The following is a 16,001-nucleotide window of genomic DNA, read 5'->3' as shown; positions in this document are numbered from 1 at the left end:
ATAATATACATGTGTGTGTGTATATATCCCCAGAAAGCCTCCCCTTGCATTAGGATCCCCAGAGAGCCCCCCTTACATTAGGGTCCCCAGAGAGCCTCCCCCTTAAATCAGGGCCCCCAGAGAGCCTCCCCTTTACATCAGGGTCCCCAGAGAGCCTCACCTACCCTTGGGGACACCTGCAGAGACTCGGGGCTATGGGCCCCAGATTGGGGGCTATAGCCCCAAAAGCCACCCCCTAGCGACACCACTGCTTCTCATATTGTGTTATTCTTATTATAAAAAAATCATGGCTAACACTGCAGGGAACACACACATGAGATACAGTAAGTGCTTCCATCGGATAATCACATGTGTGTACAGAGCTTCAGTAATCTAGTAACAGGCAAGGCATTGCACACTTATATACTGGTACCATAGGCGTGCGCAGGGGGTGTGCCAGGTGTGCCTGGGCACACCCTAATCACCAAGGTTGCCAACCATGTAGTGTATGTAAAAAGCCAGAGGCTACAGTTGCTCCATGTCTCTGCTGCCTCCTTAGCCAATGGTAACGACACTGCACAGCCCCCTTCCCCAGCGTGCCTTATTTGACTTTACAACATAAGGTGCCAGCAGCTAGAGCAGGCAGGAGAGGGAGGGCTAAATACAGCCTGCAGTGTGGGACAGACTTCAGCCTACAAGGAGAAGGTAAGCACAATGTAGTCAGTACACATACAAACACATGCATGTGTGCTTGAGCTTTGAGGTGCACACCCTAATGCAATAGGCTGCGCACACCTATGACTGGTACAAAAACATGTTAATTTGTCTGTGGAATATCCATCTATTTGGAGTACAAGGCCATCAAGGGAAACAAGTCTGCTTCCATGCTTCCATGTAGAAGAGATTATGAAGTGCTTTTTGACTTATCTATAAAACCTCATACACACTGAACATTTAGCCCCAGTGCATGAGATTCTGGTGTTTTTGTGTGGGTGGAAGGCACAGGCGTACCAACCAGTCCTGCTGCTGGCAGCCTGTGAAACTCTATGAATAGGTTAAAAGCTGTTGAGACTGGACTGGGCTGAATGGTACCCCAAGTGATACTAAGATTTAGGGCAGTATGCACCCAGGGACAAATATCTGGAACGCAAGCAATCTGGGGGATTCAGAGTAATCCCACCAGGGAGCTGTCATCTCCCCTATCTCAATCATAAGCAGCTGAGTGATTCCTTGCCAGGGGTGTGCATACATGCACTGTGGGCATACCTCCCAACTTTTTGAGATGGGAATGAGGGACACCTATCGGCAAAAGTATGCAGGCATAGGACACACCCCCTGCCACGCCCCCTTAAAGAAGAATTGTACAAAAAAACAAGATTGATTAAACCCACGAGTGCTTTTTTTTACCGCTATCATTCCTTATTCCTGATATATTGGAATTTTGGAATTTACAAATGCAGCAATTTATAAATCAGATGAAAGGTTTAGCGCTGGAAAACACTTTTTGATAGATAAAAAGCGCATTTTATATAGATCTATATAGATCAGACCAAAATGAGGGACAAATGAGGAGGAAGAGGGACAGAGGGACATTGCTCCAAATCAGGGACAGTCCCTCGAAATCAGGGACAGTTGGGAGCTATGACTGTGGGGCAGGAAATGCCTCAGCCCCTTATGATTGATCAAGTACAGTAATAGCTTCCTAGCGGAAGTGCTCAGGTGGGTTTGGACTAGGATCAGAGCACATCTAAGCTCATCCCTTCTGTTCAACATCCAGGTGACATAAATAATATTTCATCTTTCAGGCTCATTCACACACACACTGTAGTCCTCTAAAGAGCGAGCCACAGTGGTTTGCTTTTTAGAGATCTTTTGACAGGCAGTGAGGGGGCGTTATGTCACATCCTCACTGACTGTTTTAACTCCTAAAAGCCTGCACCACTGCGCCACAGTTGCATGCATTTCATTTGGATGACAGTAATGCCCACTGAAAGGGACAAGGGCAGGGACGACCCTTGCGTTGTGGGGGCACGGGCACTGCCCCCTCCTGACACCTCCGCTGTCCTCCCTATCCATGTGCCTGGCCCCTTTCAGGACGCCAGGCACATTAATTCATATGGCGGGGGTATGTTTTTTGAAGCACCTGATTACAGCCAGAGGCTCTAATAGGCTTCAAAATAGGGTGGGCTCGGGGTGCGCCCCAATCCCACCAAATTGTGTGACCATAGTGAATTAATTTTTGCTATTTTCACACTACAGTTACTCCTCTCCAATTGGCCAAAGCACCAGGCGATCCTATTAGATGCCTAGCGCTATGAAAGAGGAGACATGCTAGAGCTGGATCACCCGCTTCCAGGAGGAGAGGAGGGCACAACAGGAGAGGAGAGAAGGACACAGCCCACTGCATAGTAAGTGTTGGACCTCCCGGTGTGGGGTGATGCTGGCTGGCTGACAGTGCTGCAAGCCGCTCGGAGGGAGGGGGGGAGGAAGTAGTGCTGGTTGTTTGCCGCCCCCCCCCCCAGAAGAAAAGCCCATCAGCCGCCACTGGACAAAGGGGATCATTTTTTCCAGTAGCAGCATTTGTAAGAACGTGGCTTGCTGTATCTACCTGTTTTTACTGTCCCACAACAGCAAGTGCAAACTAGGCCATGGTGTGCATATATTTGTTATATTTGGAGTTTGTGGGAAAACTGTATGTCTAATAACAACTTTGGCTGTTACACAGCACAACAAAAGTGGCCTACAGGGTACATATCTGAAATCCAGCACTGACACCTGTAAAAAAAACACATTATGAAATTACATTGATGATGCCATATTATTGCATTATTCAGTGCCGTCTTTTTTTATTCCTATTTTCTTACTTTATAATAGTAATATTAATAACCTGTAATTATGAAGTAATCTATAATGAAAACTATTGCCTTTTTATTTCCTAGGGCTCCTGACAATGCGCCACTGAAAAGCAAAATGATCTATGCCAGTTCCAAAGATGCCATTAAGAAGAAGTTCACAGGTTTGGAGTTTTTACTGTTCACCCTTATAAAGTATATCTAAAGCCAAAATATTTTCTGTTATTTTTTTTTTATCTTAGGGCAGGGAAGAGTTAAAACCTCTGTCAGGATTTTTTTGTCATCTGTGTCTCACTAGGGTAATTTCCCTTTACTTTTTTCCCAGTAAAGACAACAGGAAATGAGAGGTAATTTTTCCAAAGTAAGGGAAATGGCCTCCTAGACAGTTATCAGAAGTGTCATTAGTAGATTTCCTCTTTATTCCCGTTCTGATGACAAATCAAACAGAAGATATTTTCCCACACTTCCAGTTCTGGTAACAGTGGATACCAGGAGTGTAACTCTCCCTACCTGGGACATAGACAGTAATAAAAACCTGACGGGGCACTAACACCATAGCACTCTGGATCCCTAAAGAAAAAAGTTTTGGCTTTAGATACATAATAATTAACAATACATGATAAAAAGACATGATTATACTATTATTATTATTGTAATTACATAGTCCCCACCAATCTATTATTATCCATGCAATGCTTAGTAAACAACAGAAAGATTTGCGAAACACATACAGTTGGTAAGATTTACTAAAACTGATGCATACAGAATCTGGTGCAGATGTGTATAGTAACCAATTGGCTTCTAATTTCAGTAAATCTCCCCTGTATGTCTAAGCCCGTACACTGTAAATGGGCTGTTTTTTTTTTTTCTGGCTTCCTTGCTGGCAGCTGCCACGTGTAGGTAGCCTGTTCAAGTCGGCTGCATAGACACAGCCTCTCATTCTTATATGACAGGCATGATGGTGTGGGTGAGCGGCCCCAAAGGCAGGCATTTGGGAGATTTACTAAACTGGTACACACAGAATCTGGTGCAAACAGGAACAGAGGGGCGCCAGACTAAGTGCAGTATTAAAATCAACGTTTTAATAAAAGCAAGACAAATGATGAGCAAAACATAGATAGATGAGTAATACAGGCTCAAATAGTAGGAACTCGTCAGTTTCCAGGCCTTTCCGAGCCATCTGGGTGTGGTAGCAGCTTCAAGCACTGTCTGTGTCACTTGAGGCTTTACAGTAGAAAAACTCCTCAACCGTTTGCTATATATTTGCTTAAAAACCTACAGTTTTTATTTATTTATTTGTTTATTCATTCAGAGGTATTTTGAGGTGCCTTTATGGTAGTTTAGCTTTTTTCTTTTACTTTTTTAACTTTTTTTGCTATCATTTTTTCTTCCTGCAAAAAAAACAAAACAAAAAACATAAAATAATAAGGCTGAAGAGAACAAGTTCAGGATAGAATAAAGCAGCTTCTATAAACCATCAGAATCTTTAAAACACTGCAGGCCTTAAAGTTTCATGAAATCACACCTTTTTTTTACTTGCATATGTGCTTAACATCCGGCTTCTACCTGTGTGCTAAAGCTTTCTTATGCAATTCTTCTTTTTTTTACATACTTGATTGATCCTGCTGTTTCCATAGAACGTCCTCTTTCCAGTGGCAACGCAATAGCAGCTGATCCTCTGGCTGCTACGTTGCCACTCCCAGTGTGCATGCTCCAAGATTTGCTGTTGGGAACCTGTTCACTTCCTCAATTTTTCCCCTCTAGCCTCCTGACCTTACTTTTTCCTGTCGCATCATGGCAGCACACACTGGGTTGTGACTCCGCCCCCACAACCTGATAGGACTGGTTAGCTATAAGATTTGAAGAGAGACCCACCTTCCCATTCTCCTTTTTTTTCCTCATCTGGTTAGGACTGGATGGATGGCTCCAGACCCCTTACCGCTCTCACCCCAGGCAAGTTAGCCACTTAAGGACCGGAAGATTTTCCTGCTTAATGTCCAGGCCATATTTTGCGACAGTTGACAATTGCGCAGTTGTGTGACGCTGTACCGAAACAAAATGGATGTCCTTTTTTTCCGCAAATAGAGCTTTCTTTTGGTGGTATTTGATCAACTCTGCGGTTTTTATTTTTTTGCGCTATAAACAAAAGAAGAAGGTCAATTTTGAAAAAAAAAAACATTTTTTTTACTTTTTGCTATAATAAATATCCCCAAAAATGTTTTTAAAAAAAATTTTTCATCAGTTTAGGCCAATAAATATCCTTCTACATATTTTTGGTAAAAAATCGCAATACGCGTATATTGATGGTTTGCACAAAAGTTATAGCGTCTACAAACTATGGGAAAGATTTTTGTCATTTTTATAATTCTTTTATTTTTTACTAGTAATGGAGGTGATCTGCGATTACTGTACTGCAACATTGCGGCGGACATATCGGACACTTTTGACACATTTTTGGGACCATTGACATATATACAGCGATCGGTGCTATAAAAATGCACTGATTACTGTGTAAATGTCACTGGCAGGGAAAGGGTTAACACTAGGGGGCGATCAAGGGGTTAAATGTGTTCCCTAGGTGTGTGTCTAACTGTGAGAGGATAGGACTGACTAGAGGAGGAGCCAGATCGTTGTTCCTACTTAGTAGGAACAGACGATCTGTATCTCCTCCCCTGTCAGAACAAGGATTTGTGTGTTTACACACACAAATCCCAGTGCTGGCTCGTGGCCGCATGCATGCCTGCTATGGGTCTTAAAAGGGACAACGTACCCATACGGGGTTTCACAGGAACGTGCTACTTTGCCAACGTATATCGGCGTGAACCGGTCAGCAAGTGGTTAAGCCTCTCCTGGATGGAAGTCCCTGCCTGTACAGTTTCTAAATCAGTTAAATAGAGGGAACCCCACTCTGATGGTCTCATTTCATTCCTATCCTCTTTACCTACCTTCACATCTGTTTTCAGATCACCCCTCTTTAGATTCTGCAGATTATTCATATTCCATTTTCTTTGTAGTGTCATGTCCTGACTGGGCTCTGTAGTCCCACTGATCATTTCCCCTCCAAGATGGAGGCCGCAGCTGTACTGAGCACGCGCGACCAGAAGTGACACAAGCAAAGGGCGATGCTGCCAGTCTCCAAGATGGCACTGGATGCAGCAGAACCAAATCGCACATGTGCGGCAATGACGTCACATCCGCCGCAACGGCGGCGGCAGATTTAAAAACCACACTGCCTTTTAAAAAAGATGACAGAGCATTGCAGGAGTAAAACGGGCTCCCTTCGGCTGCTGGTTCCTGGTTTTTCCTCATCTCTCCTTGCTGCTCAGTTGCCCCATTGTCCCCCTGCTGGTGAATTGCTTTACAGTGTTTATATCTTTCCCTCTGTCCTTTGCTCCAGTCATGGAGGCCGCTGCCCAAGCAGATCATCACAAGTCTCTAAGGTAAGGGGTGTTTGGTAAGTAGTGAAGGGGAGTAAAAGAGTGCATTTGCACTAATACCGTCTTGTCTGGAATAGCCCTGTCAGATCATCAAGATCTTCACAGTCTAAACGCAGAGACCGCAGAATACATAACTCTTCTTCAGAAAGTAGACGGTCCAGAAGGAGTCGCTCAAGATCGCTTTCCTATAGGCATCGGTTGCACCAGAGAAAGCCATCTTCAACACATGGCAGTCATCGCACCTGCCCAGTGGCCAACGCATGCTGGGTCTGTGGGGCTCCAGCTATCCCGGACAAGCTAGCAAAATCGACCTTGACCTTAAAAGATCTTACTCTGCAGCAGGCGGTGCCTGTAGGTCAGCTATTGCACTGGAGGCAGTAGGAAGAGCAATCGCTAGCTGGTCCTCAATTGCCGAGAAGTTACTCCTGGAGGGAGCCGATCAGGAAAAGATAGTGTCCGCCCTCCAGGAACTCACTCTAGCTGGAGATTTCGTGGCAGAAGCTTCAGTAGACATAATCAGGACATCAGCAAGAGCCATGCTGGCCTCCATGACATCAAGAAGGGCTCTATGGTTGAAGCCATGGATGGCGGATCCAGGCTACAAAACATACTGGTGTAAAATACCTTATGACGGAACAAATCTGTTTGGCGAAAAGCTAGACTTGGCTATCTCAAAAGTCTCCAGCGGTAAATCAGGCCTAATCCCACCTGACAGAAGGCCAAAGCAACAAAAAAAATCAAGTGCCATACAGACGTAATCTACCTGAAAGGTATAGAGAAGCGAGGTCATACAGACCTGGAAAGGAGTTCAAGCCCAATTGGAGGAACATCCAATCTTCCTTTCTGCGACTACAAAAAACAAAACTCGCTAACACCAGAGATCAACAAAAAAACTTTTGAAGAGAGCGACCGTCCAACCTGCAACTGTAGGGGCCAGACTCAGGTTCTTTTCACAGGTTTTGACAGACTACATAAAAGATCCAATATCCACTATTTGCAGAGGTCACAAGTGAAGGTTCAAGAACAGCCCTCCCAGGGACCATTTTCAACCTACCAGACTCCCATCTTCTCTACAAAAGAGGAAAGTGTTGATCAAGTATGTGTTTGAATTGCTTCAAAAGCATTCCCCTCAATCAGAGAGGAAGAGGTTTCTATTCTCCTCTTTTTCTCGTAAAAAAGAAAACGGGAGACCTGCGGCCAGTCTTGGATCTAAAAAGACAACAGGAAAATTCATGTCAAATCATTCAAAATGTAGTGCCTCCAATTCATCCTGATGGCAGTAAACACTGGAGATTGGATGCTGTCGATTGATTTGTCAGACGCCTACTTGCATGTCCCCATACATTCGACCTTTCAAAAATTCCTTTGCTTTGTGGTGAATCAACAACACTTCCAGTTCCAAAGCCTACCGTTCGAGATATCTACTGCACTCAGAACATTCACAAAGGTCCTTCTTTCAGTCATAGCATACCTGAGAGAGAGAGGATTGAGGGTTCACCATTACCTCGACAATATCCTCTTATTGGCCGACAGCCAGCAGTCTCTACTCCTTCACCGGAAAATTCTGTTATCCACTCTACAGCAGTTCGGATGGCTAATCAATTGGAAGAAGAGCAAGCTACAACCAACCCAAAAGATGATCTTTTTGGAAACAGAATTAAATACCAGAGCCAAAAGACTGGAACTTCCCCAGGAAAAGATAAAACCTCTAACTCACAAAATGAGGAAACTGATGGCAGCTATTCACCTTCTAGCCAGGGCATGCATGAGTATTCTGGGGTCCATGTCGGGCACTTTCCCTATGATTCAGTGGGCACAGTGACACATGAGAACATTCCAAAATTCATTCTTGAAGCAGTGGGATGGAGTCTCAATGTGTCAGAAGATATATATTCACGAGACGGTGAAACAATCGATGGACTCGGAGCTACAACCTAAAACATTGCCGCCAAATTATTCCCCTTCAACCGGAGATAATTATGTCGAATGCCAGTCTAGACGGATGGGGAGCCCACTACCGGGACAAAGCAGTTCAGGGACGTTGGCACTTCAGACTGATAGGGGTAGTTTCAAACATTTTGGAACCGAGGGCTGCCTTCCAATCTCTCCTAGCATTCAGTTCACTTATCAAGGGAATAAGTTACTTACTACAGATAGACAACAGAGTGGCAGTAGCTGACATACAAACACAAGATGGAACCAGAAGTTACACACTCATGAGGGAGGTACGACCAGTTTTGGAATGGGCTCAACTATATTTGACTGATCTGAGAGCAGTTTACGTTCCAGCAGCCCAGAACCGTTTGCCCAACGACCTGAGCAGAACCTTCATTTCAAACAACAAATGGTCCCTGAGTTCCCAAGCCTTCTCTCTTCTAACACAGACCTGGGGAGTTCCCGACATCGACCTGGCAGTAACACAGATTAATGCCAAATGTTCAAGACTTCTGGCAAGAACGATATATCCAACAGCAGCGGACGTAGACTGTCTACACCATCCATGGAACTTCAGCCTGGGATACATTTTTCCTCCAGTTCCATTAATAGTGAGATTTCTAGCCAAACTTCGAAGATCCGCCTCCACAGTAATTGCAGTAATACCCTTCTGGCCGACACATCCATGGTTCACAACCATCCTACAGCTAAGCATAGAAGAATCATTTCCACTACCAGTAACACCAGACCTACTCTCACAAGGCCAGTTCCTACAACCGGCTCCAGAAAAACTCCATCTAACGGCATGGAAATTTAGAGGAATAGGCTGCTAAGTCAGGGATGCTCAAGCAAGGTGGTGGCTACTTTACAACAGGCTAGGAAGAATTCAATGAATATCACCTACAAGAGAGTATGGGAGAGATTCACCATATTTGCACAGCGGCAAGACTGGGACCCTCTAGTACCCACAGTTTCACAGATTCTGGAATTCCTACAATCAGGCCTAGATAGGGGCCTAAGCTCCAGTACATTGATAGTTCGGGTATCTGCCACGTTTGGCAATGAGGGGAATAAAATGGGCCTTAGATCCTCTTGTCACTCAGTTTCTGAAGGCTTGCCTAAAGATAAGACCACTAAAGAAGCCGACCTTTCCTACTTGGAATCTCGCCACAGTGTTGAAGGCACTATCAAGCCCTCCTGTCCACACCGTCGATGCAGTCTCCCTTTGGGATTTTACACTTAAAACAACTTTCCTTATTGCCATAACATCAGGCAAAAGGGTCTCAGAGATGCAAGCTTTACGAATGAAAGAACCTCATCTAATATTCTACCAAGTACTTCTAAGACCATCAGATCAGTTCATTCCAAAAGTATAATCTGATTTTTATTTCAATCAAGAAATCAGCCTACCTCAATTCCTCACTAGTCAAGGCAATCCACATCCTTAGGATATCAAAACCACTATTGCTTCATACCTAATGGTTACCAGCCCAATTAGAAAGACGGAGAACCTTTTGATGATCCCGCATGGTCTAAAAAGAGGTCAAGCAGCGTTGTCACACACAATAGCCTCTTGGCTAATTAAAGCCATCAAGAAAGCATACATTGCACAGCAGCTTCCAATAGCTGGGGGCTTAAAGTCTCATTCTATAAGGGCAGTGGTAACATCATAAGCAGCATACTGCAGGGTCACAGCAGAAACCATATCCAAAGCGGCTACTTGGTCATCTAAAACAACGTTCATGTCGCATTACAGAGTAGATCCCGTGCAATTGACGACAGTAGAATTGGAAGCAAATTCCTCTGTATCTTGTGAATAAATTAATACTTTAGAAGCACCCACCCGTATAGAGAATTATTTCCCAGTGTGTGCTGCCATGATGCGACAGGAAAACAAAACATTGTATACTCACCTTTCCGTAATTTTCCTTTCCTGACGCATCTAATGGCAGCACACAGCTGCCCACACGTTTAAGGCGATAGATACGGAGGATGGGAAGGTGGGTCTCTCTTTAACTTGGGTTGTGGGGGCAGAGTCACAACCCAGTGTGTGCTGCCATTAAATGCGTCAGAAAGGAAAATTACGGAAAGGTGAGTATACAATTTTCCGTTTTCTCAAGCAGCTTGTGGGATTGTTTTCATCTCTTTTTATTTCCAACTACCCCTGTCACTCCCCCCCCACTATCTACTCCAAGTGATTGTTATTAACCCATTGTGATCACTACAGGACTAATTAATTTTGTGGCAACTTAAACACAGTGACATCTGCAGTACATGTCAGAGGCTTCCTGCTTGTTCTACTCACCAATCTTACAGTGCGATGTAGAGCAAATGAAAGAACACCACGTGACCAGGGAATAGGAATAAGAAAACATGTATTTGGAAAAAAGAATATCAGTGTGTTGTGGTTGCTTCTTTACAGTAGTTATGTTGCTTTTCTCAGGCATGTGAACTGGTGCCTGCGGGTTGAATGACACTTCAGTTTATATTAACTATATACATATCTAATACAGAAGGTTGTCCAAAGTATTACAGTTGGTTTTCTTCAGAAAGAAGACACAGCCAAAGTAGAAAAGTTTGTTTCTTGCCAGCATGCTGCAGAGAAGGACTGTTGCTTTCTGTGTGGAAGCAGTGGTCTCTCTGCAAAAGCCTGACGCCCCCCTCCCCATCCCTACTAATTCAGAGCTAAAACTCTCCAATTAGCAGGAAGCATGGACTTTGCTGAACTTTATAGGTCTGACTCAACAGGAGGCATGAGGTCCTTTTCTGAAGCCTCCTGGCACAGGCCTCTTCTTCTTAGACTGGTTCTCAACCTCAGTCCTCAAGTAACCCCAACAGGCCATGTTTTGGGAATTTCTCTTAGATAAAATAGCTGTCCAAAGTACCAAGCCATTGACTCTTATTTAAAGCACCTGTACAGGATAAAGGAGAACCTGCAAACATGGCCTGTTGGGGGTACTTGAGAACTGAGGTTGAGAACCACTGATCTAAACAACAGCAAACTGTAAGGCTGTGCAAACCCCTATTATGCACCTGGAAAGTGTTTAGCAGATTTAAACAAAATGGGAGGAGGGTTGCACTCAAAATCTCACGATACATGGCCCCATTCATTCTTTCATGTACACGGATCAGTCGTCCTTTTCCCTTTGCAGAGAAACAGCCCCAAAGCATGATGTTGCCATCCCCATGCTTCACAGTAGGTATGGTGTTCTTTGGTTGCAAGTCAGCATTCTCTCTCCTCCAAACATGACGAGTTGTGTTTCTACCAAACTGTTCTACTTTGGTTTCATCTGACCATATGACATTCTCCCAATCCTCTTCTGGATCATCCAAATGCTCTCTAGCAAACCTCAGACGGGCCCGGACATGTACTGGCTTAAGCAGGGGGACAAGTCTGGCACTGCAGGATCTGAGTCCCTGGCGGCGTAGTGTAGTGTAGTCATTCACTAGGTCTCCCCGTGTGGTTCTGAGATTTTTGCTCACCGTTCTTGTGATCATTTTGACCCCACGGGGTGAGATCTTGGGTGGAGCCCCAGATTGAGGGAGATTATCAGTGGTCTTGTATGTCTTCCATTTTCTAATTATTGCTCCCACAGTTGATTTCTTCACACCAAGCTGCTTGCCTATTGCAAATTCAGTCTTCCCAGCCTGGTGCAGGTCTACAATTTTGTTTCTGGTGTCCTTCGACAGCTCTTTGGTCTTCACCATAGTGGAGTTTGGAGTGTGACTGTTTGAGGTTGGGGACAGGTGTCTTTTATACTGATAACAAGTTAAAACAGGTGCCATTAATACAGGTAATGAGTGGAGGACAGAGGAGCCTCTTAAAGACGAAGATACAGGTCTGTGAGAGCCAGAAATCTTGCTTGTTTGTAGGTGACCAAATACTTATTTTCCACCATAATTTGCAAATAAATTCTTTCAAAAACCAGACAATGTGATTGTCTGGATTTGTTTCCACATTTTGTCTCTCATAGTTGAGGTATACCTATTATGACAATTACAGGCCTCTCATCTTTTTAAGTGGGAGAACTTGCACAATTGGTGGCTGACTAAATACTTTTTTGCCCCACTGTATACTTACCTCCTCTTTGCAGTTGGTTTTGCACAGAGCAGCCTGGATCCTCCCCTTCTCGGATCCCTCTTTGCTGCTCCTAGTCCCTCCCTCCTTTGAGTGTCCCTCAGCCAGCAGCTTTCTACAGGGGTCACCCAAGCTGAGTCAGAGCTCTGTGTATCCATTTAGACACAGAGACCCATTTAGACACAGAGACCCGACCTGGCCCCGCAACCTCTCTCCCCTGATTGACTGAATGACTTTAACAGCTTTGGGAGCCAATAGCGCCTCTGCTCTGTCTCAGCCAATCAGGAGGAGTGTACTGGATCGTGGACATCGCCAGGTGGAGAGAAGGAACTCAAGTAGATAATTGGGGGGTGCTGGGGTGGCTGCTACACACAAGAGGTTTTTTTATCTTAAAACATAGAATGCATTAGAATAAAAAACCTTCTGCCTTTGATTTAACTGTTCCCAAAACAATTACATTCAGGACATGCATCTGGTGGTAACGGTCACAGTTGCCAGTGTGCTTATGTCAGTTCTCAACTGATCCTTCAAGCCCTCAAAGGGCTGGTGTCATAAAGGTAGGCCATACGTGATTGATTTTTTTTTTTGTTCAACCAGGTTGCATGAAAAAAAAAAAAGACTCAATTCTTCCAATGTGGATGGGGGGATCACTCCCACTGAGCTATTGTATTCTGCAACCAGCATCTGTGTTTCCAGCTATAGCAGGCGGCACCGATCGTTCGTAAAAAACCTGACAGGCTTGTTGTACAATTTCAATCCATGTATGGCCGGCTTAAAATGAAAACATCTATGGATGTAATAGATAAAATGGTTTAGTTCTGCTTTAATACTTGCAGTATTTTTATTGTATAACCCTTGTTGATCGATGAACAGTGTCATCTTTATTATTTCTAGGCATCAAACACGAGTGGCAAGTGAACGGCATGGATGATATTAAAGACCGAAGCACCCTCGCGGATAAACTAGGTGGCAATGTGGTTACTTCCCTTGAAGGTGTTCCATTAAAATGAACGCAATTCCTTTTGTTGTGGAAGCTTATAGTACCTACCATATCAGTTCCTGTTCTGACCATATGGAAGGTTCTAGGTTTTTGTTTTATTTATTGAATAATGTTTTTGAATATTTTCCTCTGTGAAAACAATAAACCATGTTGGTGCTTGGAAAAATGAAGTGAACTAACACCATACAAAACTGTCATATCATTAAAGCATAAGGAACAGCGTGTTTTTACAGGGTTATCATGACTTTTTTCAAGCTTCTTTGCATTCTTCTACACAGGTTCCTCACAGTCATAAAAATGTGTCTTTTTAAGGTCTCTTTAATACTTGAGACACTGGATTGACACTTTTCTGTGCACATTGTAGTGATTTTGGTAATGAGCATGTGCGCGAATGATCCCATATAGTCTTCCTTTACTTTTCACACTAAACTGCAGATAATACATATGAACCACCCTAATAGGAATGAAAGAGATTTTTACTTGAAATGCATGACTGCTGAGAAGCATAAGCTCATTTATGGCCAACCAATAAACCAATACCGTACTCTTTAAGTTGGAAAAAGGGCAAGGCCACAGCTTTATTGAACTTTTCAAATGTAACAACTTTCCAATGCCAGTCACGGTTATACTCTGAGCATCCATATAACAAACTCACATAGTCTAAGAGGGCTGTCTTTACCATCAGTGCCAGAAAGGTATTATACTGACCCCAGAAATTAACTTGACGGCATAGCCCATAAAGCAACATCAATTGCTGGCAAGGTCAAAACCACCAATAAAGCAGTGACAAAACATCACAACGGGTGAGTGGGTGGTCAATGCTTGTGACAGTTGAATCTCTTTAGAGCAGTGGGATGTGCCCCAAATTAGCCTTTTTCTTGAGTTTGGGCTACACCTCGTCACCTCAGTACTTTGTAGCCATTCCTAATAGAGCCACTTAACCTTCCTGTGTTAGGTTAATGCCCACGGAGGTGCCATGCTTCCCGCAGTCATGGCTCACTTTTCCTAAGTGGGGTTCATGGGGCTTTCATGTTCATGGAGATCAGAGACATTCTGATCATAGAGGCGATGTCAAAAGATCTCTAAAGAAAAATGGCAGTTACTGGGGGTAAAATGGCCATGGCTTCCTAGCACCCATACCATAGCTCCCAACTGTCCCTGATTTCGAGGGACTGTCCCTGATTTGGAGCAATGTCCCTCTGTCCCTCATTCCTCCTCATTTGTCCCTCATTTTGGTCTGATCTATATAGATGTATATAAAATTTACTTTTTATCTATCAAAAAGTGTTTCCCAGTGCTAAACCTTTCATCTGATTTCTAAATTGCTGCATTTGTAAGTTCCAAAAAGCCAATATAAAGGAATAGTAGTGGTACAAAAAGCACTTGTGGGTTTAACCAATCTTGATTTTTTTGTACAATTCTCCTTTAAGGGGGAGTGGCAAGGGGTGTGCCCTATGCCTGCATGCTTTTGCTGATAGGTGTCCCTCATTCCAATCTCAAAAATTTGGGAGGTATGCCATACTGTGACAATAAATGAAAAGTGGACTTTCCTAGGTGTGTAGCTAAGAATGTGTAGGTGTGTTCATGTAAGCATTCATGAGGATATGCTTGTGGACGCACATGGAAGTGTATAAATCTTTGTGCCAATGCTACTAGGATGAACTCATCAGGATCAGATATGCTACTGGATTGAACTCTACATTTATGTGCAGTCACATGGTTTACTGTTAAAAATATAGAATTTCCTACCACGCATTACACCTTGACTGTACAATTGCCCTTAGATCTACCAGTGTACACCTATACTTTGCCTGATTGGATGCAGATGGAATGGATAGTTTAGATAGGTCATCATATGACATAGTTTTAGTAAATGTAAGGGCAATTCTACAGTCAGATTGTACAGTCAGTCTGTAACATGTATGGTGATTTTAAGTGTGCTTAATTTTAGATAAAAATAAATATAACAGCAACAGGAAAGGGGTTAAGAAAGTTTGAGAGTCTCTAACCTATCTCAATCCATTAATATAATGATGAACCCAAAATAATATGAAGCATAGTTTTACTAAAATATACACCTAAAGTAAATCTTCATAAAAAAAAAAAAATCAGGTACCTGCAAGACATTATATCAATAAAAAAACCTGCCTCCTCTAAAAAAAAAAAAAAAAAAAAAAAAAAGAACCGCAAATGCAGTTTGAACTTTAAAACTGACAGTGCTATGCATGGTACAGATGTGGTCCTTTGCACTGTCCTTTTGCGCAGCAGCAGCATAGCCGCACCATAGCCGCACCATAGCTGTTCTAAAGCTATGATATTCAAACACTTTATTTTTACACAATAGTTATTTTGTTTGCTTGAGTAAATGGTTTTAAAGAGACCTTGCCACCAACCAAAATGCTGGTAAAAGTACAGAAAAATTAAGTATTTTAAATGCTTATTTGCAGTGTTTTTCTTTTTCATAAATTATTTTATATGTTCACTTGCAATTTGCCTTTGCACAGCTTCTCCCTCTTTGCGTGCCATAGCCCTCTTCTTATCTGGGAATGTCTAATTACTGTCTGAGCTGGCCCAGCTCCTCCACCACTCGCTTAATTTCCCTATATAATCTATTATGTAGCTGCCAGCGAAGAAGTAAAGTGGAATACTATAGACTAGAGTGTCATTTGATTGACATATCTGAGTCAGCTGACATCACATCCAAGATAGTGGTGTCGAGC

At 43.3% G+C, this 16,001-nt stretch overlaps 1 protein-coding gene across 3 annotated transcripts in view; it reads left to right on the top strand.

The window, feature by feature from the left end:
• Positions 1-15,466, top strand: part of CFL2 (cofilin 2) — a 114,090-nt gene extending 98,624 nt beyond the window's left edge. For all 3 annotated transcript variants that reach the window (XM_073609795.1, XM_073609794.1, XM_073609796.1), the window contains 2 exons: positions 2,919-2,995; positions 13,176-15,466. In XM_073609795.1, coding sequence (XP_073465896.1) covers positions 2,919-2,995; positions 13,176-13,291 — 193 coding nt within the window. In that variant the 3' untranslated portion in view covers positions 13,292-15,466. The remainder of the gene's footprint in view (positions 1-2,918; positions 2,996-13,175) is intronic.
• Positions 15,467-16,001: the final 535 nt, after the last annotated feature.

This window comes from Aquarana catesbeiana, linkage group LG13 (assembly GCF_042186555.1).
Source record: "Aquarana catesbeiana isolate 2022-GZ linkage group LG13, ASM4218655v1, whole genome shotgun sequence".
NCBI classification, from domain to species: Eukaryota; Metazoa; Chordata; class Amphibia; order Anura; family Ranidae; genus Aquarana; species Aquarana catesbeiana.
Note: the sequence above shows the minus strand (reverse complement) of the source record. Positions and strands in the feature narration are given on the sequence as shown.